Raw genomic sequence first — 23791 nt, forward strand, 5'->3', positions numbered from 1 at the left:
ATTTAAACTTTCTTGTTAAAAGAAAAAAAATATTTAATTTGGGGAGGGCAATAGGCCTTCCAGGCAACTCTCTACGGACGCCCTTGTGGTATCCCTGGTAATTTGAAGAACGTTTGGGAGTAACAAAATTTATCTTTCATGACGTTTCATTAGAATAGCTACAAGCAGCTATGAGAAATAAACACAAAATGTTTATATGGGTGTTTTTTCAACAGCATCAGCTTAGGAAAAAGGCAACCTTTAATACAATTAATACCTTTAATACCTTTTTACAACCTTTAATGCACCCTGTAGTTATGTAAAATTATTCTGCTATATAAGTCAATATTAAATTAACTTCTTAGTAAATCGGAAGGGCATTAAGGGTGAAAAATAAAGAGAATCTTTAAAAAATATATACGTTAACAAAAAGAAAATTGAGAGAAACTTGATCTAACCCCCACCTGAATTAAGCGTGTCACCGCAATAACTTACCTTATTGATTTTTGAAATTTATAAGATTTACTAAATAGGAAACCTGGTTTGTGTGGTCATCTTCACTAAGCGGCCTCTTTTTCAGTTGTCTTTGCCTCACCGCTTAATACAGATTTGACTGTATTTTATAAACTACTAAATATGATATTGATATTTTTTTCTCAACTTTTTACAATAACAAAAAAATAATGTTTCATATTGACCGACAAACAAAAAGGAGTTTTGATAGGAAATCCGAACAAATCAATTTTTATTCAAGTTTTTATTTTAGTAACTAGCATCTTCAGTGATGTCTAAGTAGATTTCTCGTTTTCTTTTCAAATTACAAGTGTAAATTTTGAAGTAATCTCAATTGAGCTATGTTACAATTCCTGAAAAAGACAAAAGTTTATATGTATATAAATATATTAGGGTGGGGAAAAAGTAATTTCGTATTTCCTGCCCTTTTTTTTTTAGCTAAGTATATCTGGTTTATTATTGGTGGTAACATCGGATCAGACATCTTAAAGGTGTAAGTAGATACTACAAAATGGGGATGATCCTCCTTCGGTTTGTTTTACACAAAAGACATTCATGTGATTTTTTATTTTGAATCCGCTCAATTCTACTCTTTACTCTAAAAAAAACTCGACTATTTGAAGCTGACGATCGAACAGAAGCGGCCAGCATCGGTGAATATGAGATAACAATACATGGTCAAGACAACGCCTTCCGGCCTTCGTCCTCACCCAACGTGAACCCCCTGGATAACGCTGTTTTGGGCATTTTGAAGGAGAAGACGAACAAGACTTCTTATCCGAATGTGATCAAGGTGGAGTGGAACAACTTGTCTACAGACTTCATCAAGGCCAGCAGTGCTTATATTCGTCCACATATTGAAGCCATCATTCAGATAGGAGGGGACATATTGAATAAATAGTGTAGAAAATTGTTGAATTACTAATTTTTGCTTCAAAAGTTTGCCATTGAAACGGCACAAAATAAAAATATGTAAAAGTGAAAACGACTTCAAAAAATTTCTAATTTTTTGAGTCCTCACCCTGTAAAGAGGGCATGTCTTGCACTTACCTAAGGTTCCGCCCTTAATTTTTTTAAACAAGCGCCTGTACAATAGTCGTAGATATTTGTACTTTGTATATAATGACGGCGACATAAATTAATAAAAACTGTAGTCTTAAAAACTTGAACCAAATAAATTATATAAAAAAGTATTTTCCTAGTATTAATACAACGTCGTATCTATAATTTATTACATAAATCATATTTAAAAGGACAGAATAACACTTAAATTATCAAATAAATGAGCAAATACCAGATGAAGTAATTTAAACAAATTGAGAAAAAGTTATTTTGATAAAAAAAAATTAGAATTAGCTATAAAATAAAAAAATATAGGAAGAAAAGGAGCGAGCAGATTCATCCTTGTTAAAGCCCTCAGACACTGTAAAACAGACCTTGCTCCCCCCTCCCCCACTCCCGTCTATTGCGTAAGTCGAATTGGAAAAAAAATTTAGTCTCTTCACATTACCTTTACTTTCTTCTTCGTTTGGTCACAATTCATTTCGTCTCCTCTTTGTTTAGTCACATTTTATTACATTTTGTCTTCGTTTCATCATATTTCATTTCGTCTACGTCTCGTCGACGTCATGAAAAAAAAACCTTCGTGAAAAATACATTCCATTGACACTCCATGAGATCCTCTAAATACATCATAATTTATTTTAATAAAGCAAAGTTTATCTGTGTTTAAATGTGTATAATTTTTTTAGAACAATGTAAAGCATTTTGTTCCCCCTTTAAATGGGCAGATGAAGTTGTATTGATTAAGTATGAGTAAACATTATGGAATTACAATTACTCCATCTGACCAAGGAATCTTCTTTGAAGTCCATATACATAATGTATATTTCCTTCTCTAGGAACTACCGGGGCACGAACCTGCGCCCATATAGTTCAAGAAAATAATTTCGCCTGAGCGTGTTATCTATTGATCTACGTCATATTAGGAATGTGTAGATACTTGATCTAAATAATGAAAGTAAAATTGAGTGTCTGCGCTTAAAGAAAAGAATAGGGAATGTATATGAATAGAGTAGTATAAAAACCGTAAGTGAAAATCAATTAAATCTGGAAGAGGTTAACGTAAATTCATATTTAATACAAGCCTATAGAGTGTATGTCTGACTAAGTCAAATTTCTGTATAGGCTCAGTACCTCATATTAAAAAACAATATCTATATAGGTATATGAAACCCGTATGTAAAAATGAAAGAAGTATTTCAGGCATTTAGGTCAACAAATTTTTTATACAGCTCGATACTGTAAAAAGTATGAGTTGATGTCTTATTTTTAACAAAGAGCGTATGTAGCTAAAGCTCATAGTAAATAGAAAAAGATTGGGGAAGTACATTATATAAAATAGAAAAAAAACGAACGTGACTTTCGATTAGGTTGAGCAATTAGCCATACACTCAGTGACTGCATATTACAATAGAAAAGGGGCGCGCTTATATATTTGGATTTAAATCTTTAGTATTTTGGAGCAAGCGATATTTTTGATGTTCCCAACCTGAACAATGTTTTTTTTTTCTGAAGCTGTTATAATAATCATTTCATTCTTGAGGAGAGAAAATCCAAGTATTTAGTAGGTGTTCTTTAAGTTACAAATTGGCTAAATCTACGATATTTATGAATAAATCTATAGAGAATTAAAGTGAAAGATAGTGTTATTTTTGTAAAACAGACGTGGAAACTTACTCCCATTTATTCTACGAAAGTCCAAAAGCGAAAAATTTAGTGAAGCCATTATTAAAATCCATCAAGGAGACATTTGGGATCTCACCAAGAATGAGTCCCTAAGGAATCACAATAGCTCATGGACAACGCGCGCAAGAGAAGTTTTTCTCTTGAACTTAGTGTATGTACGTTCGCGCCCAGAAGTTTCTTATAGAGAGAAATATACTTAATGCATATGGATTTCACCAAAAGACTCCTATTTTATATGGAGTAAATGTAATACTATAATGTTTATTTATACTTAATCAGTGTCAATCTAACCAACTAAAGAAACATTAAATAAAGGAATGAGGCACGGATTTTCACGTCATCAGTTCATGTAGATCACTATCAAGGCAAAGAGATTGTGAAAAAAATCCACCTTAACCTATTCGTAACACATTCAAATGACTCCCATTTCAACGTTCTTAAACAGGCTTGTTCTTCGAATTCAGGAGCTCTTTCAAAAATTTGATCAGAAGGGCAAGCAAATAGCTTTAACATTGTTGGAGAAAAAGAAAGTATGGAGTAGTTATGTATGAATGTGCTCATGTAAAACGTACAGTAAAGCTGAGGATGTCTATGGTAGTTATCTTTCATATTAATAAAGCAAGGTATGTCTGTTCACCGACAAGAAATTACATCTGACAATGGCGCATACTACTTCTAGTCATATGTGAGTGACAAAGTATTTATAGTGATGTAAATCATATACATTTTTTAACAGGCCCATTTATTTGGAATTGGTAATTAGGAAGAATGAACTTTTTTTCCTAATTAGTTGTCATTATTATTTAATTAATGAGTAGTAAACTTCCTTTTCTCAGTAGGTTCAACTATTTTCAAGCCCTGATTGAAGTTTTCATAAAAGATAGAACGCAGCTCTGAGGATTTCTTGTGGATTTATAATTGTAAGTCCTTGCTAGACTCAGAGTATAATTAAAAATCGGTATCGGAGTAATTCTTGCCAATATCCTTGAATATTTCCTTCCCCCTTATGTATTGTCTCAGCTGATTTTAGTTGATCTCCTCCAAAACATTCTTCAAATTGTCAAGGTTCAGGTGCATCCGCAATGGGTTGGGTGGAGAGGCTGTAGCCCCTCCCCAAAAGGAATTTTATCTCTTTAAAAGATTTTTTTTGTTGGTCAAAATCAATTACTTTTATACGAAAATAGGGCTAAATTTTTTTTTGAAGATGACTTTGTAAAAAATGGTCATTTGGGCAAATGATGCAGCAGGGCAAAAAATTAATTTTTTGTGAATAGCTATGGATTTTTGGAATATTTTTCTAAGAATTTAAATTAAAATTTTTTTTTATGAAGAACAGTAAATTTTTGAGTTTTTTTTCAAATACTTAATTTTTTGTGAATAACTATGGATTTTTGAAATTTAAAAAGTAAAAAAATATTTGAAATTTTTATTTATTTTGGAAACAGCTCTGGATTTTTGAAATTTTGTGTGAATAGTCAAGGATATTTGATTTTTTTTTTAAAGTTTTTGAACAGCGGTAGAGTTTTTAATTTTATTTTAAATTTATTACCTGAAATTTTTATCCATTGTGAATAACTATAGATTTTTGAAATGTTTTGTGAATAGGTATGAATTTTTGAAAAAAATATATTGTGAATAGCTATGGATTTTTGGAATTTTTTTCTAAGAATTTAATTTTAAATTTTTTTGTATGAAGAACAGTTAATTTTTAATTTTTTGTGAATAACTATGGATTTTTGAAATTTAAAATAAAACAATATTTTTTTTTTTTTTTTTTTTTTTTTGGAAAGCAGCTGTTGATTTTTGAAATTTTTTGTGAATAGCCCAGGATTTTTGATTTTTTTTTAACAGTGGTAGAGTTTTTAATTTAATTTTTAATTTATTACCTGAAAATTTTTATCCATTGTGAATAGCTATAGATTTTTGAAATATTTTGTGAATAGCTATGGATTTTTGAAATTTTTTTCTAAGAATTTAATTTTAAATTTTTTTTGTATGAAGAACAGTTAATTTTTAATTTTTTGTGAATAACTATTGATTTTTTTTTTTTTTTTTTGGAAAGCAGCTGTTGATTTTTGAAATTTTTTGTGAATAGCCCAGGATTTTTGATTTTTTTTTAACAGTGGTAGAGTTTTTAATTTATTACCTGAAAATTTTTATCCATTGTGAATAGCTATAGATTTTCGAAATATTTTGTGAATAGCTATGGATTTTTGAAATTTTTTTCAAACATTTTTAATTTTTGATTTTTTTGGCAAAAAAAAATTAATACATATATATATATGAATATATTATATAATCCTGCGGACTCCCCGTGGATTGCCATGTTAATTTGCTGTTTCTTTTTTTTAATATGACTATTATACATACGATTTTCATCATTAGACATATTCATTAACACGCTTAGCATGCTGAAAAAATAACGCAAGAGATTTTACAAACACATTTTGAAAATTTATTAACTATATATGTAGTGAATAATAATTATTAATACTTCTAAGTTCTAGCTACACATGTTTTGTATGTAAAATGGATGTATATATGTAAGAGAGAGAGAAAAGGAGACACTTGTTGTAAATAGGAATTCATAAGGAATATAACAATATCTATACAATTATTATGAAATAATAATATTGCATCTTATATGTAGGTAGGTTGACCCCTAGGTGCAAGTATGCATAAGTAAAGAGTACATAAGTCTTTTTATATCAATGTTTTTTTGAATTGTACTAAAATTCAGCACTTAATTTAGAAGGCGAAGGTGAGCGGAGATTTGCATCGTAGTGATTTCTCGGTAGAGTCCTCATCATATGATTCAAAGGAAGCGTTTGTATAGAATAGTCACAAACAGAACAGTTTGAATAATAAGGTATGACGTTGCGATGTGAAGGATACTGAAGTGTTTGCGAATGTTGGGGATAGCGTCCTGATAAACTACATCTACAGTCTGCTTCAGATGGAGTAGCATCTCGCGAGTTGTTGGTCAACCGACAGACCTCATTACATTCACCATCATCCACTGGGAGATCGAATTGTGTAAGACGAGGGGTTGGAGGCGTGGGGGGAGCCTTCCAAGCCATGGATTTTTTTGATTTCCGTAGGAAACAAAGCTTTGCTCCAATAATTAAAGCTGCTACAAGTAAAAGTGCCACAGAGACCGCAACTATTACGGGGATTGAGATATGCGAGTAAAAAAAGTCTTTATCAAGAGAGCTTTGAAGTATGAGTACTTGATTCACTCGGGCGGCTCCAACTTGATTGCTTATTGAACAGACGTAGAGGCCCTCATCCACCTCTGTTATGTAATTTAGTTTGAGAAGTTGACCCTCTTCGAGGATTTGAGCTCGAGGAGAGGAAATGTTGAGACCATTGAGTGTCCATTGGATTTTTGGATGGGGTCGCCCCTGATATACTGGACAGTAAAATTCATGGCCAGAGTGTGGCTCTTCGACGACTGATCGCTCTCCCTTCATGTTTGTATCCATGGATATTTTTGGCAATTCCAAGGGAAGTATTGTGAGATCCGCATGAAGAGCACTGCGAATTCGTCCATCTCGTGAATAAGCCTTACAATAATACCTTCCGTGATCGGACAAAGAAGCATTTTTGAATCTTAAAACCTTGGAGAAACTAAGCTCAGAGTTACGTGAGGTAATGAGAAGGTTCGCATCAGTAAGTGGACTGATGATTCTATCTTCTCCAGCGACTTCATGCTTAAACCATTCGACATCTGTAAAGTTATAAATAGATGCCGAACAGGTAAGTTCAAAAGGCTGCCCTTCTATTACTTTTGAAGGACCGTAGATATTGAAACCATTTTTAATATCCGTCACAAAAAATGGAATTATTTTTGTTTCACAATCAAGGGAATTGCATGATTGACAAATAACTCTTCCAGATTTTCTAGCCACAATTTTCAGAGTTGAATCCTGAGTATGAACCACTTCTCTTATTCGATTATTGAAATTTGTGAGCACTTTTGCATTTTCTGATCCTTCACAGTTATTGTAGGATGAACAGGACTGAAATAACCAATTTACATCCGGAGTAGGACTCCCTGTTCCAGAACATTTGATAGTGTACTCATAGCTAAATTCAAAGAAGCCACCATAAAAGTCTTCCACGAATAGCTCAACCTGAAATTGAATAAACATGTCAATCAATTTTTATGAATGCTTTATTAAATTGTAATATATAATTTATCATTCAATGTAGATTTTTTATGAATACGCAATATTAGTGACTTACTTTTGGCTCCACTGAAATGACTAGCTCAAAATGCTCAACTTTAACGTGTTTCTCATTTTGTACTCGAACTGAGTAATTCCCTGCTTTATCTATTGCAAGATTTTTGATTTGTAGCATGGTCCTTTCATTAGGGCCGCCAAAAAATGTATCAATTGCAAAGTCTTTCCTCTTCCGCCTTCCATATTCTGCTATTTTCTTTCCATCTGGACCAAACCTATAATGAATCATATTTTGAAATATATATAAAAATGTTATATTTACTACAAATATTTTTCCAATTAATGGTGGTCTTCCATTTGTTTCAAATCCCCTTAGAGTTAAAAGAACTACAAACAACTCCCAAAGTCGCTATGTTGTTAAAACTCCTAAGGGATTTCTATAAGGAACAAAATAGATGGATAAAATATCCAATCATATTAATTCCCAAGTATGCAGTTACTTACAGAATATATTGTATGTAAGGGTGCATAATCTGTCGTCACAAAATATTTGAATGTGTTTATTTTCTAATTTTTTAAGATTAATGGATAAAATCTGAACGTCTTTGTATAGCAGAACGGTTTGTTTTTCAACTTTTTCTAATTTCTATTATGGCTAATTTGGAATTTGTCCTCAAACTTTCGAAAAATGATTTTTTATCAGCAGCAAACGACGGAAAAATCAACGCAATAATTACAAAGGCACAGTATATAATATACAAATTACGTACTACAAGAGACGATAACTTTGATGGGATTTTACCTATATTAAGATTATATTTAAGACTTTTAATATGTTTATTTGTTGATTATTATTTTATTTTCATGAAGCTATCGACGGTTTTTGATAATTGAAAAGTAAATTTGTATTGTAGTACATGATGATATATATTTTATTTACTAAATTATTATATCAATGTAATCTGCATTAGAAAATAGTTGAATAAAACTGAATGCCCTAGTGGCCAACAAGAAAAAAAACCTATGCAAAATTGCATTGCCTATAATGTTATCTTGAAGTAATACACCTTATTCAAAGTTTGAAAGGAGACAAAATTTATTTATTTCAGCAATAAAAATTAAAATGCAGCATTAATCTTCATTTTGCATTTATCAATTTTGATACACATTATTCTATCCCATAAATAATATTATAAATTAATAAACTACCCTATAAAGCAAAAATAGACATTAAAATAAGAAAATTTTGTTCTTTTCTTTCTAAAAATGTGAATAAATAATGCATTTTTTGTTCCATAGCACAATTTCTGAAAAAAACCTTAAAAATACTTTCTATAGATTAAAAAAAAAAATTCAAATTAATTTATATAAAACCTAAAAATATCATCTAAATACTATATTTTGGAGTTTTTGTCTTTTTTTAATAATTTGATCAAGATGTGTGATCTAAAGATTACTTCATAAGACAATGAAATTTTGCATAGGTAATTTTCATATAATGTCACAACTTTTCTGCACTAGTTAAACAAGGACATGTATCACGTAGGCATGGAAAAAGGGCATTCTCAAGGTTTTAAACCCATGTCTAAGGACTGTTTAAAACCCATATACGACATAAATACTTTACACTATCGTCTGAAACACTTTTAGTTGGGGAAATTAACACAAAAAGAGAAAGATGCCGACTATGGGGACAGTTTGAAGAGTAAAATCAGGGCTGTCTAGAAGAAGAAATTAAGGTCAGTGTGGGAACCATCAAGAAGGCTGCGAATGAAGACCTTGGACTCGAGAGCTTCATTAGAGTACTCTGACACCGTATAACAGCATCAAGAGAAAAAAAATGAATGAAAGAGGCCGGAAAATCTTGTCATTCGAATAAGTGAACTCTCTCATTCCCTGATATCAAAATCAAAGTATTTGACTATTTCTTGTAAAGCCCCGTCAAAAACTTATACTTCTTACCCAAACTTGAATTCACTGAAAGAAGACGTTACCTGTGATTGGGACAAGCTTTTTGAGAGAAGTATCAAGGAAAATTTAGTTGTTCTCGCCCTTATATCGTGGCAGTTATTACAAGTGTTGTGTCGGTCCTTAATTAGGACCGAGGACTGCGGTCCAGTCCCATCTCGTACGGTCCAACTTGTTTGTACTTAAAGAAGGTAAAATCGATTCCTCGTGATGTCAATGAGGTTTTTTTTTTAAATTTAATTATTCTGTTAATCAATTATATAACTAATTAAGAATATAATATATTCGTATTATAATGAAAAAAATAATCTTTTTTGCAAGATATTTCAATAATATTAATAAATATTTCATATATCTTATTTGGTTAATAAGACAACAATATTTTTATGAAAATCCCAGGACCAACAGTTTTAAAGACCCATAGGACTGGTTCTAAAACTGGATTGCACCGAATAAATAAAGACCGACACAACACTATTTATCACTATGGGGAAAGGTCATATAAATTTAAAAAGTTATACCATATAAATTACTTTGCCTTATTATCGATAATTTTTTTAAATTTATGAAGTAAAAAATTTCAATAAGCTAATATATTTTATACATTTTGATTTTGTAATTAGTGTGTACACACCCTATAATACATAAAGGAATGTTTAAAATATTTGTACAAAGTCTTACCATGTGACGTTTGGTTTTGGATATGCCTCAATATGCACGACCCATTGTACTGGGTCATCTCGTTTAAGTTCTACTCCTCCTCTTTCGATTGTTTGGTATCCATCATAATATATTCTAAGATATGATTCCTCTTCTTTCAATATGTGAACAAATTCTCTCGTTGTTTGGGTATTTTTTGAGTGGTCCGTGACTTTGCATTCGTAGGAACCCTGATCATCCAATGTTGCGTCATGAATTATCAAGCTCTATTTATAAATATAAAAGAGAAGAAAGGTTATTTACTTTCCAAACATTGTAATTTAGGGGATGGGAAGATTTAATAAATATTATTAAATATATTTTTATAATGCTTTGATATTTTAATTAACACGCAATAGTGTTTAAACATTTTTCTTGACAACAGCTGAATTAAACTCATAAAACAATGCGTTATATATGTTGTATACAAGTTTCAATTTATTCGTCTTAAAATGCATGAATTACATTGATCATTCGAATTACCAACTATTAATTCATACCATAATTTTTTTATAACTATACAGTTTAATATACATAATTGTCGGGATTTGAATTTAAGATGTGCCACACAATGCTTATAATTTTGTAATTTGTATTAAAATAACCTAAAAATACATGAATAATAAATCGACCTTACAAGGAATATTCAGTTATTGCGTTGTCCACATCCCAAAACGTATTGTAAATCCTTCATATATAATGATTCATCAATTTTTTTACTTTAAAATTGATAACACTAGTTGCAACTAGTACAATTTAATAATATCAGTTGTAAATTTTACACAACAAATATTATAGACTACGTATTGGGACAATAACAAATCTTTCCCCAGTACATGTGAATACACTTAAGCTTACAACGCAATATGTATCATATATGATACATACAGGGTGGATCTTATCTAATAGTACACATTTTATTATTTTCAATCCGAATTGACATTGGTGCAAAATCATAGAGGAGAATAAAAAGACATCTAATCTCTGAACAGAAAAAGTTGAGACGGTTGGAAGGAGCAAAAAGATTCTAAATTTTCTGAAGCCTAACAAAAATTTAGGTAAAATTTTGCTCTTTTCTGATGAAAATGTTTTCACTGTTGATCCCACTGTGAGTGAGCAGAACAACCACTACATCACAACCGAAAACTCATACAATTTATCATCTTCAGTGAGAGATGTCTTCAGAACAAAAATCCAGAGGCCAGTACAGTTGAAATCTGCCCTACAATTTTTGTGGAGAGGAAGGAGCAGCTCAATGCAGATCCTTATATTTCTTGAACTTCTTGAAAGATAAGTACTACCTTGGACCAGGGAAAAGTTCGGACTCAACTTTTTTTGTTTCACTCAAGACGGAGATCCGTGGCATTATACCGCTAAGACCTAGGCCTTCATGAGAGACAACTTGTCAAGGTTTTGAGACCTCAACATATGGCCACTCTCCCCCCATGAACCCGAATCAGGTGACTCGTATATTATTTCATAACTAACACTGCAACGCCCATGAGTATGACCTTAAAATTGAATTAACACGGTGAATTCTTTGAATGGAAGAAAAGTTATATACGTCATGTGAGACAATTATTAGAGTGACGTCATGTGAGACAATTATTAGAATTACGTCATATGTGTTAAAAGAAAAAGCCACATCTTGCTTGGGGAAAAGAATACTGATAAATCAAGGAATATACCCAAGCTAACAGACGCGTTTTGTCTCTTTGTTTTATAAATTAAGATAATATACAAGTCAACAGCTGACAAATAAAATACATATAGGAGATGTTGACAATTAGGCGTGTTTTAGTTACAATCTTTTGCAGTTATGAGAATGACTCAATGATTTACTGCTGAAGCAATTATAATTATGTCAGATGACTTCCCTTCTAAAATAAATGAAAAGAGAATGATAAAAAAATACACATCTGTTCCTCGATGTCAATCAAATTATCCCCCCCCCCTCATGATGTCTCTATTAATAACGTGTCTCAAATTAAGTATTAGTAAATCAAATAAATCCTAGATATTCTGAACTTTGTATAATATGAAGGAACTACAACATAGGTGTAGTGATAGGACGGGTCATGGAGCCGAATCCAAATTATCCGGCTACAGTATAAGTTAACTTGTATTATCCAAATGTTCCGAGCCTACTTTTGGTACTCGAACATTTCAAGATCATAAAAAATATCCGATGGATTACCCGGATTTTAAAGTGCTTATATTATTTCTGAATACTTCATCCTAGTTATAAACAAAGATATTATCTATATTGAACGTAGTGTCTCTATTTATCTTGATTAGTTCTTGCAGCCACATCGAACTAAACAGTTGCATCGCGTGGTTATTCTGTACAGCGTACCTCAACTCTGTGTTATTAACATTAATTGGTTGAAAACAAATTACTTCTTTCTAAGCTGTGAACAAATTATTGACTAGAAATTTTGAAAACTGAAAACTGATTTTGGTGCTCTTTTTTTCTTGTTGAATGAAACAATAAAGGTGTCTATCTTCCCAATGTAAGTTGTATAATAATCATTCCAATAATTAGTAAAAAATTTCCTTCAGCACTTATTAACGTTGCGTTATTAAGTGTTTCATTATGAGTAATCAAAAAAATGTAACCTTCATACTCATTCTATTTTATTAAGGTCCGAACTTTGGGTAAAATTATCTTAAGTTCCATACATTTATTTATCTTATTTTTTGTTTCACATCTGGATCTGAAATTTCGGCTATCCGAAATTCACTCGAATATTTAGGCTTAAAGATTCAAACCGACTCGGATACGAATTTAATTTTGCTCATATATTTGTCATTACCATTTTTTTAAATACTTTTTTGAGTTTGTTTTCTTTCAATACAGTTCTTGCTTATATATTTTTTTTTGAAATGAAATACATTTTTTGATTTCCTTTTCTTAGATAAGACATTAATTGATGATTTTTTTAGAAATGACATTTCTTTCTGCTTTTTTTTAGAAAATGACAGCTTTTTTATTAAATATTCTATCGAAGAATGTTTTCTTAAATAAAGACTGTTTTGAGATTTTTTTAAAAAAAAGGCCATGATGGCCTTTTTAAATTAATTGTTTCCATATTTAATTTAGTTTCTTTATTAGAAAGGACATGCCTGATTTTAAATGATTTAATTTAGAAAAGACCATAGTCTTTTTTGGCCTTTTCCAAATTAATTTTCTCCATATTTCATTTAATTACTTTATTAAAATAGAAATGCCTATTTTTGCCTTTTTACATTAATTGTCTGCATAATTCATTTAATGCAATTTTTAAAATAGGTCATGCATTTTTTTTTTTTTTGCCTTTTTTAATTAATTGTCTCTACATTTCATTAAATGCCTTTTGTTACAAAAAAAAATTATTCCTTCCATTTGTAAGATTAGCAATTGACAAAAAGTCAATTGCTCAGCCTGCCTCTCCCTGTCTCCTACGTCTATGAACCTCATTATATCCTATGTAGTCCAAAGAAATTCACTCCTTTTACCTGTTCAACAATTTTCAAATGTGTTCCTCCCATGGACAAATTCCTAGAATTGGGGTTCGGTTCTTCAAGTCGTCCACTATATCTTGATTTTGAGTTTGGCGTTCTCCATGAGAGCTGTACGAGGACTTCCAAATCCACTGTCACAGAACAACTCAATTTGAAGGATTTCCCCACAGAGATGTGTCGAGTCAGGGTTTTGTTAATGTGAGGTCGTGGAACAAAGGACGTTTTGACAAGAACGTTGAGACTGGCAGTGTATTCATCAACTTTTCCTCTATGAGTGGCTCCACATTTAAATGTTCCAGAATGGATATCCAGCATCACGGGGTTAATGGTAAAGCCCACCTAAGAATGGATAAAAAATGGATTGTTAGTCATCATTCATTGTTTTTAGATTTAATTAAATATGTCCAAAAACAGTAAAGTAGAAATACTGTTTTAATCAAAAAATGAGTTTAATTAAAAAAATATTTTTATGTTCTATTTAATTATTCTATAAATAAATTACTTTGATCAATATTTCGAAGGTGTTGCACTCCAATAGAGTAAACTTTTCACGTCATAATTATAGAAAAAAACATGAATCCTCCATTAAATTTTAAAACTTTTAAATTAAATTATTGTAATAAAAAAGCATTTATTTGTCACGTGAATACATAAGAAAAATAAGTATGGGTTATATCTGTATTTATTAGTTAATTTTTATTTATAAATTATTTTAATTAATCCTTTGGAGCCAAGGAAAGTTGCCTTTAAGTGTTCCAAAAATTTCTGCTCATAATGAAAGATAAATATTATGACTGATTATATTTAAAAGACCATATCGGAGCCATATTAAGTCTAATATATAAGTGATAGGCTTCATACAGTAGCTATTATTCTAAAGTATTTCAAACATTTCCAGAAATTAGAATATATACCCCATAATTGGGGGAATATCATCAATGACATATGGGGTAGTTTTTATTCATTATGTAAAAAATAATGATAATTTCTTCATTTTTGTTCAAGATTACTTGCTTAATAATATAATACAATATGTATTTATGTACATTGTACATATAATTGAACAAATTATGAGGGTTACCAATTGAGTAATTTATGGCCATTTTATTTGACAATTTATTAAATGATAAAGGAGCTGTTACTCTTTAACATTTGGTATTTGGTCTAAATACTCATACATATAATATGTTTAAGTGAGTAAAGTTATATTTATTTCTCTCTCTCTAGAATGAAATAATTGATGATGTTTTTAACATTTTTTAAATTCATCAAAAAATATTTTTTTCTTTTTTAATTTTTGGAGTTTCCCCTCTTTTTATAACATTAATACAAACAATGAGTACAGTAAACAAATGTAGCCCGTCAACACAAAAGGAAGCCAGAAGGATTTTTGCTTGAATTGAGGGTGAATTAAATTTGTATTTTTTCACCAACTTATATCATTCTTATTAACTTTTAGGAAGCGTTACAAACCCGCTTTTAAAGTCATTGAAATCAAATAAAGTTTCTTAACTATAGGTAAGTTTTTTGGGTATCTTAACTCATACCAGAAATTTGAATACAAATCCTAAAACTAACTCTAAAATGTCTATGAAATATTGGGATATATAGGGTGGTCAAGATAAATTAGAAAAATATTTAAAGGCTTATAACGAGAGAACTTGATTGCGTGGAGCCCTAAATTATTTATTATTTGAAAAGTACATTTCATTAATTTTAATCATTTATAATTATAACCTCCTGTTTTGATAACCTTGAACACACGTCACCTGAAGCTTTGGAAGGCTTAAGCGACCTAGTACGGATCCAGCTTTGCTATTGTAATGAGTCTGGTGTTTCACTTATAATTTACATTCCTTGTATCGATAGATTAGTCCAAGGAAGAAATTAAACCTTCAAACAAGGGAGTGCAACATACCCTAAGGCCAAAAAAGTACAGAATGTCTTGGTAATAAAATGTGCAAAGTTTTGGAGTCCAGATTTTTCCCTTTGAAACAACCTGGACATGAAGCCATGCAATTTATGTATCTGTGGGAGTGTCCAGCATGAGGTATGAGGTAAGTCTGTGAAGGCTCTGAAAAAGTCAATTACCCGTACAGTAACAAAGCTGGATGCACACGAGATCACCCCGGCCTACTAAAGCTTCTGGCGTCGTGTGGTCGAAGTTGTAAACAAAGACGGATCTCATTATAAATAATTGAATGTCATGAAATGTAGCTTTCAAATAATACAAACAATTTAATTCTACGTAAAGTTGTGTTGGTCCTTATTTCTTTGGTCCAATACAGTCTTAGGGCTGGTCCTTGGAATTTAATTTTTTTTAAATGTCGATGGCTTATTAAGCCAAATATGAGATATGTATTATGATTATTGCACATAACTTGAAATTTTTTTTTTTCATTATTATAGAATATAATAGGAACATGTTATATTCTTCCTTTGTTATATAATTTATTTATTATATAAAAAAATGAAACCCACCCTCAATGACGTCACGAGGCATCGATTTGACTTTCCCAAAAGGCCAACAAATGGGATCAAACTGGACTGTTTGAGCCCAAACTGGAATGGATGAGACCAGACTGGACTGGACGACGGTCAACTCTAGTTATACCCCATCTACTTTGTTCGTTATAAGGCTTTATAGATAGTCTCAATTTATCAGGACCACCCTGTATATGAAGAAAATTGATATTTTTCCCTTCTCTTGAATTTTGTTCAAGATTGTTTTTGTTGTCGACTCACCAGAACTCTATGTTTAACTTTGAAATAAACCAGAAATGTTGCCTAATCTATTAAAAACTTCATCACTGGAATTTTCATGTATACCCAACTTCTTTTGTACTGTGTATATATATCAAAACTTAATATATAGTTTTCCTTTTAAAACAAAATTGATGGAAGACAAAGCTGCAAAGTAAACATTGTTACTGTAAAAGTGAATAAATCCTTCTTATCTTCAACATTGCTTCTTTTTTTATCAAATACAGTACAACTTTGACATACAAATTTAAAGGGGCGTCTTGAGGGTGTGGGCTGAAGGGGCTGGATCCTCAACTGCAAATTAAGGAATTTTTTGCCTGTCAATAAATTTATTTTTATAGTTTAATAATTGAAATTTGATTTTTTTAAATTTTTTCCAAAAAGTATAATTTTTTGTCAAAATTATATGTAAGAAATTTTCAACAATATATTTCAAATAATTTTGAAAAAAAAATTCATAATTAAATATTTAGGGATAAATTTGAAAAATCCATAGCCATTCACAGAAAATTAAGTTTTTTGAAAAATTCAATTTTTTGAATAAAAAAAATTAAATATAAATTTTTTTAGTAAAAAAAGCAAAAATTCGTTAATTGTGGGGGAGGACAACAGTCCCTCCAGCCAACCCCTGAAAACACACTGAAAAGGGTGAACTTCGCGATGGAAAAAAAAAAGTTGCAAACGTCATGAGGGAAATAAAAGAAAGTGATAAATGGACGTCATTTGTGGTATCATAAACAGAGGCATCATATGGGGTAGAAAAGATATATATATTGGTAAGACCAGGAATATGCACAGTTGTGTTTTGTCCCTTTATTTTGATACTTAACTCTCGACCAGTTACAAATGTTTACAAAACATCGTATCCCAGTGTAAATTTTTCCTCATAATTCAGATATTGTTTTTATTTCAAATTATCGTCAATTTCTATAAACAAATTGGAGGCGTTGCAAATCGCACTTAAAGTAGACAAAAATGATCGTCACAATATAAGAAAATGAAATTGACAATAAAAGAATTAGTAATTTCATTTGGAAAGGCAAAAATAACGGAGGACACATCCAGTAAATAAAATGAAGAGAATTTAACTGACCAAAATTATATGTCTATGAAATATTGGGCTATATGAATTTATGGTACGTCAACATAAAAAAAAACCTCAATTTTTTTACTGCATATATATCAAATACGTCCTTAAAATTATGTATATAAACGTTTTTTTGGGAGGGGCTTGGTTATTTGAATTTCTTAGAAAAAATTTGAAAATTTAAATTTTTTCGAAAAAAAATTCAAATACTACAACTCTTCCCAGAAATTCCAAATATTATTTTTTTGCAAAAATCTATAGCTATTTTTAAAAATTAATTTTTTTTTTAAAGAAAAATTTTAATATGAAAATGTAAAAAAAAAAAATTAAAAAATCCACAGCTATTCAGATAAAATTAAATTTTTGGAAAATAAATCAAAAATTCATGGTTGTTCTCAAAATATTCCATTTTTAGCAAAAAAATTTAAAAAATCCATATTTATTGACGGAAAAAAAATTCAAAAGTCCAAAGTTATTCACAAAAAATAAGATTTGAATAATAAATATTCAAAAATCCATAGCTTTTTCAAAAAATTAAATTTAAAAAAAAAAATCATTTATTAAATTTTCTAATAAAAAGGAAAATTCCGTCATTTGGGAGGGGATCCAGCAATTTGTGGAACTTTCAAAAGGTTAATAATAATAATTTGATGATAGTAATTGATGATAAAGTATCAAAGAATTCCACTTGTAATTCGCATTTAATTTGGAGAGAAACAATTCTAGCTTGCCCTTGTGTTGACAGGCTACGGATGTTAAGAAATCCATTGGGCATTTTCTCTTTTCCATAATTTCCTTTCTACAATTTTTTGTGTTAGCCAACCACCATAGGTGTAGTATGCAAGAATACTGGGGGGGGGGTCAGATCCTCTGACCCTTAGGATTCATTATCCGAATATATATATTTTATATATTTATAAAGTAAATAACACCAATTTCCCTCCCCCAAAAAAAAAATCTTGCACTCTTCTTGTATAATAAATAAACTCTTTTTTGACCACCAGATGGTATAATGATCTCTACATTTATGAGCTTCTAGACTACAACGCATTGTTCAAATACAGTATTTTATAGAATATTTCCTGTCGTTCCAGATAAAAGAATCCGAATATAAACATAGTAATCCTTACACAAATTTGAGGAATGTTTTGGAGAAAAGCAGCTTAGCTGTCATTACGTTTTATTAGATCTGTTGGAAGCAGCTGTAAGAGGGAGGAACTAGACACAAATCTCATTTCCTATGTAGAAAGGACATTTAGGCTAGAATGGCTATGATGAGAAATACAGAGAGTATCACAAAGGATTGGTTTGCAAGTTATAATCAGTGATGTAAATTGTGTTTTAGTTTTTAGCTGGAACATTTTTTGGCATAGGTCATTTTAAAAATGAATTTTCTAATCATCAGCTGTTGTCAATATTATTTAACTCCTGAGTTGTGAACTTATTTTTCTAATAAATTCAATAAAATTAAAAAACTGATTGAACATCCGTATGGACTCAGAAAAGAAAGAGAATATCATTCTCCCCTTCCTCCCTTCTCACTGCTGATTGTAGCTGATCTAATGAAACGTCATGGCAGTACAGCTGTTCTCATCAAACATTTTTCAAAGTGTCAGGGTTACCAATTTGATTTTTTTAACATGCCCAAAATACGCCCAATTTTCATAACTAGTTATAAGTGTAAGTCCTTATTGGACTCGGAATATGGGCTTAAGAATTCCATATATATATGTACATCTACAGGTGGTGAGGGCTGTTAACCAAGGATAGCAACAACAGCACATGTGTACTACGTACTTAGTCCTCCTCCTTTTCATCCATTTATTTTTTCCCATCTTTACATATTTTTTTATTTTTTATTTCTATGTAAGAGAGTTAAATTCGATGCTGTGTGTATGTACGTTGCACATACAAAACACCCATCTTTGAACCCCTCTGATCTTTTCTTCATTCTCCTTTGAAATTTAAGAAGATTTGGGTTTATGGTGGGGAATATTAATAATAATAATAACAAAAAAAAATAATTTCCAGATGGAAATTTGTTTTGTTATTCTGACATAGGCGTCTCAAATATGTATTTCAACAAACCCAGGGTTGTTGTTTTATTTTCATCTTAGCAAAAATGTGCTAAGAATCAAACTATTCAGGGAATGAAGGAACATCTCTGATCATCATGGCAGGGGCTGTGCAAAAGGGTGGTTATGGCTACCCCCCCACCCTTTTAAGAGTTTACAATTATCATATTGCTAGATAGTCCATATTTAGATTTCTAACGATGTAGCTCAATGAACAACACACTTGGGATAAATTATTCTCTTGAACCCAATGTGTGTAGGTTAGATACTCAGTTACTCATACAGAAAGAAACATACTTTATATATATGGATTTCAAGAACAATTCCAAGGTCAGATGGAATACAAATTCTTAATCACTGCAACTCAATCTGACCAATTAAAGGACCATTAAAATAATAAAGGACATGTGATCCAATTAGTGTCGGTTTTTAGGTAGGAGTGGCTAAATATGATGAAATTAGTAAAATTAAAGATAATATTTTGACTCTTTTTGTTATCTAGTTAAAATTTTTAATAATAAAATAATTTATTTTGACTTTACCATACCTTAGTATAATATTTTATTTCATTACAGAAAAATTAAAAAAAAGTCATAGTAATTATGTAATAATTACTCTTATTACTATAACATAAATAAAATTAAAGAGAATCATCGTTCTCATTTGTAAGAAAATGTCCTCGTTTTTCATATACTTCAAATCAACGTAACACATTTAAAATCCGGACATTTATAAAAAAGTCCCTGGACCTCTAGACAGTATATAAATAGAGGACAGATCTTGTATTTGTATTGTCAACTGTCGATATTTCGGACTTTTTTTTCAGTGATAAGTATTTTAAACGCTTATTATTTTAATCAAAATTACCTTCTGTTTAGCAGGAGTGATCAATTCAAAACAAAGAATGAACAATAACGCCATAATAAGGAAGGATAATAAGGAATAAATCCTTTTACTAATATATAAGAGGTTTACAACTTGGGATTTGGTACAAGTTGTAACTTGCATCACATAAAAATTGTACAATTGTGGCCTGTCAACATCAAGGCAAGCTTTTGAGAAGCTTTTTTACTCAAAATTGAGTCTGAATTAGATAGATTTATTTTCTGCAATGGACTATAATCAATTTATCTCAGCAAATTTTTCTAATTAATCCGTTGAAGGGATCGCACGCTGTACGATACGTACCCAAAATTGATTGTTACAATAAAATAATGGAAAATTGACAGATTTTATTTGAAAGGTCATATCATGGTCGATATCTGTCCTTCAATCTAGCAAAGGCTTGAAACTATCGTTAAATTTTTGGGGTATCTTAACTTTCATCAGAAATTTAAAGGAAAGGGCTATAATTAAAAAAAAAATGTGAATCAAATATTGGACTGTAAGAATAAATCAAGTGGAACTTTTTTTATTTCCTTAATTTTTGTTACAGATTGTTTTTGTGTTAAATGTTAAACCAGGCATGTTAATTGCTATCAAATATTCATGTATGTCCTTAACCTATTCAACATCACATAACATTTCAATCATTGATCACTAATACCCTGTAAATTATTCATTTAAAATCAGGGTTAATAATTTTGGTAGCAACTTGTACACTAAGCAGACTGTACAAGTTAGCAATGTGCGTGCCCCAAAGTGTCTTATTTAATTACATCGCCAGCCATTTCAATTATTAACCTCTATCATTGATGCTATTGTTATTTGGCTTGGATCTATTAAAATCACTTATATAATACGTGTGATCCAACTGTGAACAATTGAACTTTATAATGTGCCACATAATAAACTTATCAATTATTTAATCTTTTCGTAAAAATTAAATATTACTACATTAGTACATCGAACATCTAATGTAATTACAAATAGAGTAACTACATTACACATCACAAGTGTACATTCGTTAACTTGTACAATATGAATGTACAAGTTAAAACTTTTACAAATATATTTTATCATAAAACACAGCTCATAAATTTCTTGAAAAATAGTAGAATAATGGGTCTTAAATTTCAAACTAACTCTTTAACAGGATGCTGTTTCTCAAAGAACAGGGGTCATTTCATCTTTCTTTGAGGAAATAATAATTATTATTTTCTCTGTTATTTTTTTAATATATGTGGCCCGTCAAGACTAAAGCAAGCTAGAATGATTATTTAACCAACATTGCGTCTATATCATATTTTTATTTATCCAAAAAATTGTCTTCCAATTATAATATAAATAAAATATTGTGATTAAACATTTGGAGGTATATAAAATTACAGTTGAAGGTTTATATTATTTTTTTTTTTTTCATAATTCAAGAAAAATAATGTGATATTTGAAAGGCCATATCAGGGACAAATATACTAGGAAGTATTTCATCAAAATATAAAATTTCTTACCCTTGGATCATAGGATATAAAGTAATCCCTACGATTGTCCACTCGTCCCACAGACTCCTTCTCCAAAATAATATCCACCTCAGGATGCGTTGGAAGACATTTGATCACAAAAGCCTCGGATTGAATGGCTCTAAGGAACTCAAATCCACTCTTTTTGAGTAAATGAGCATCATCACTAACATATAAATGCATGGAAGTAACATTTTCCGTCGCTTGCTCAATGTTCCGCGTTCCATTATACACACAGATATAGGTCCCTGTATCCGTGTAGATCAGATCCGAAATATTGAGAGAGGAAATGTGACGATTCCCACGGGTGATGTGAGTAAGTTTTAATCGAGATCGGAGATTCATAGTTGCATCTGAAGGAATCATCCATGTTACTCCGCGTCCGTCCCCTTCACACCGAAAAGTGTAGGAAGTTGCGGCACGAACAGTCTGAGATTCGGCATTGGGAATGACACGGGGTGGATCGTAGGGAACGTAGCGAGGGGATCGAGCCACCGTGAAGGGGGCGATGAAACCCAGTACAAATATGAGGAATTTGTAAGGCATGGTGCGCTGTTCAAGGGTTGATGATGTTTGGGACTATGGCACTTTTTCTCTCTCTCTCAATGACTTAAGAAAAGCACAGGATCATCACTGATGAAAACAATATATATAAACACAAGTAACACTTACTAAATGTATAAATAATATTTCACTCCACGATCACATTGAACGTTTCCGTTTAAAAACTCCTGAGATAACTAGATCGTTTTTTTTATGACTATTTTCTCAATCGGGTGTTGCAGTCATAAAAAAAGCTCTTCGTTTGTCGCACACAACACAACACACTACTAGTAGCCACCCCCGTCACATATGTGAGCGTGTATATAATATGTAGTAGCAGTTTTCCACATATGGTGAATATTAGTCTTATTTCGCGTTTTATTTCTCTCTATCCGACTTTTTTATGTATATTTTTATCAGCGCGCTCTTGAGGATACACATATCTTGTTGATGGATGTTCGATGTACAGTATTACTAGCCTAAGTCAGACTATAGGGATAATATATATGTACTAGCAAAGAATATTCATGGAAAATTCGACTAATACGAGGCACTTAATATAGTAAAGATACTTCTGATTTTTTTGTTTTTTAATAGCACAATTTTTTTTTCATAACATGCCTTGTACAGTACATAGTAGGGGTTCTCACTTCCCGGGAAATGGTCTTTGAGCAGGATCCCGGGAAATATTTTAATAAAGATTTACTTCCCTGGATTCCGTGAGTAAATAATAAATAATGTGAAATAAATTTATTTATATATTTTTTGAAGAATATGTTCATTTTCTTCATGTTACTGTTACCACTAATAATGTAAAGGTTGTTTTTTTAAAGCCAACGGCTCCTGCTTTTTTTAAATTTGTAACCCGATCTGACCTGCAATAAAACTTAAATAGTAAGGGATGAAAGAGTTAATATTTGTAGAGCTGGCAATTGTATAATAAGGTGACCGGAAGATTAGCTCCAGGAATTTTCGGCCTCAAATATACATATAAATGTACATGTTATTAATAAATGTATCTTTGCACTAATATTTTCGGGCTTAAAATGGGGTTCCTTAACTTGAAGTCATTTACAACTTATTTTTCAAACTCCCATTACATTAAAGAAGTTTTGCAAACACAATCACCCATCAAAGGCTACAGTTTAATGGGCCAAATCTTTAAGATGACTTAACTATGAAGTGAACGCGATTTTGGCATAAACCATTTTATTTTTACTCTCAAGCACTTCGAACTTGTCAAGGAATATACGATATTTGTGGGAAAAAAATGCTCAAGTACCTCCCAATCCTACTGGACAGAGTTCATATATAGTTGCTCTCGAA

General features: G+C 30.9%; 1 protein-coding gene across 1 annotated transcript; it reads right to left on the reverse strand.

Annotated features, from left to right (window-relative positions):
• Window positions 1-5672: 5672 nt before the first annotated feature.
• On the reverse strand, window positions 5673-22778 carry LOC121115217 (vascular endothelial growth factor receptor 1). Its single transcript, XM_040709413.2, has 5 exons — window positions 21914-22778; window positions 13593-13937; window positions 10077-10321; window positions 7489-7702; window positions 5673-7376 (listed from the first exon to the last, which is right to left on the reverse strand). Exons 1-5 carry the CDS (start codon window positions 22466-22468, stop codon window positions 5970-5972), a joined length of 2766 nt encoding a protein of 921 aa, XP_040565347.1. The 5' UTR covers window positions 22469-22778; the 3' UTR covers window positions 5673-5969.
• Between the last annotated feature and the right edge of the window lie 1013 nt (window positions 22779-23791).

Source organism: Lepeophtheirus salmonis, chromosome 3 (assembly GCF_016086655.4).
Source record: "Lepeophtheirus salmonis chromosome 3, UVic_Lsal_1.4, whole genome shotgun sequence".
NCBI classification, from domain to species: domain Eukaryota; kingdom Metazoa; phylum Arthropoda; class Copepoda; order Siphonostomatoida; family Caligidae; genus Lepeophtheirus; species Lepeophtheirus salmonis.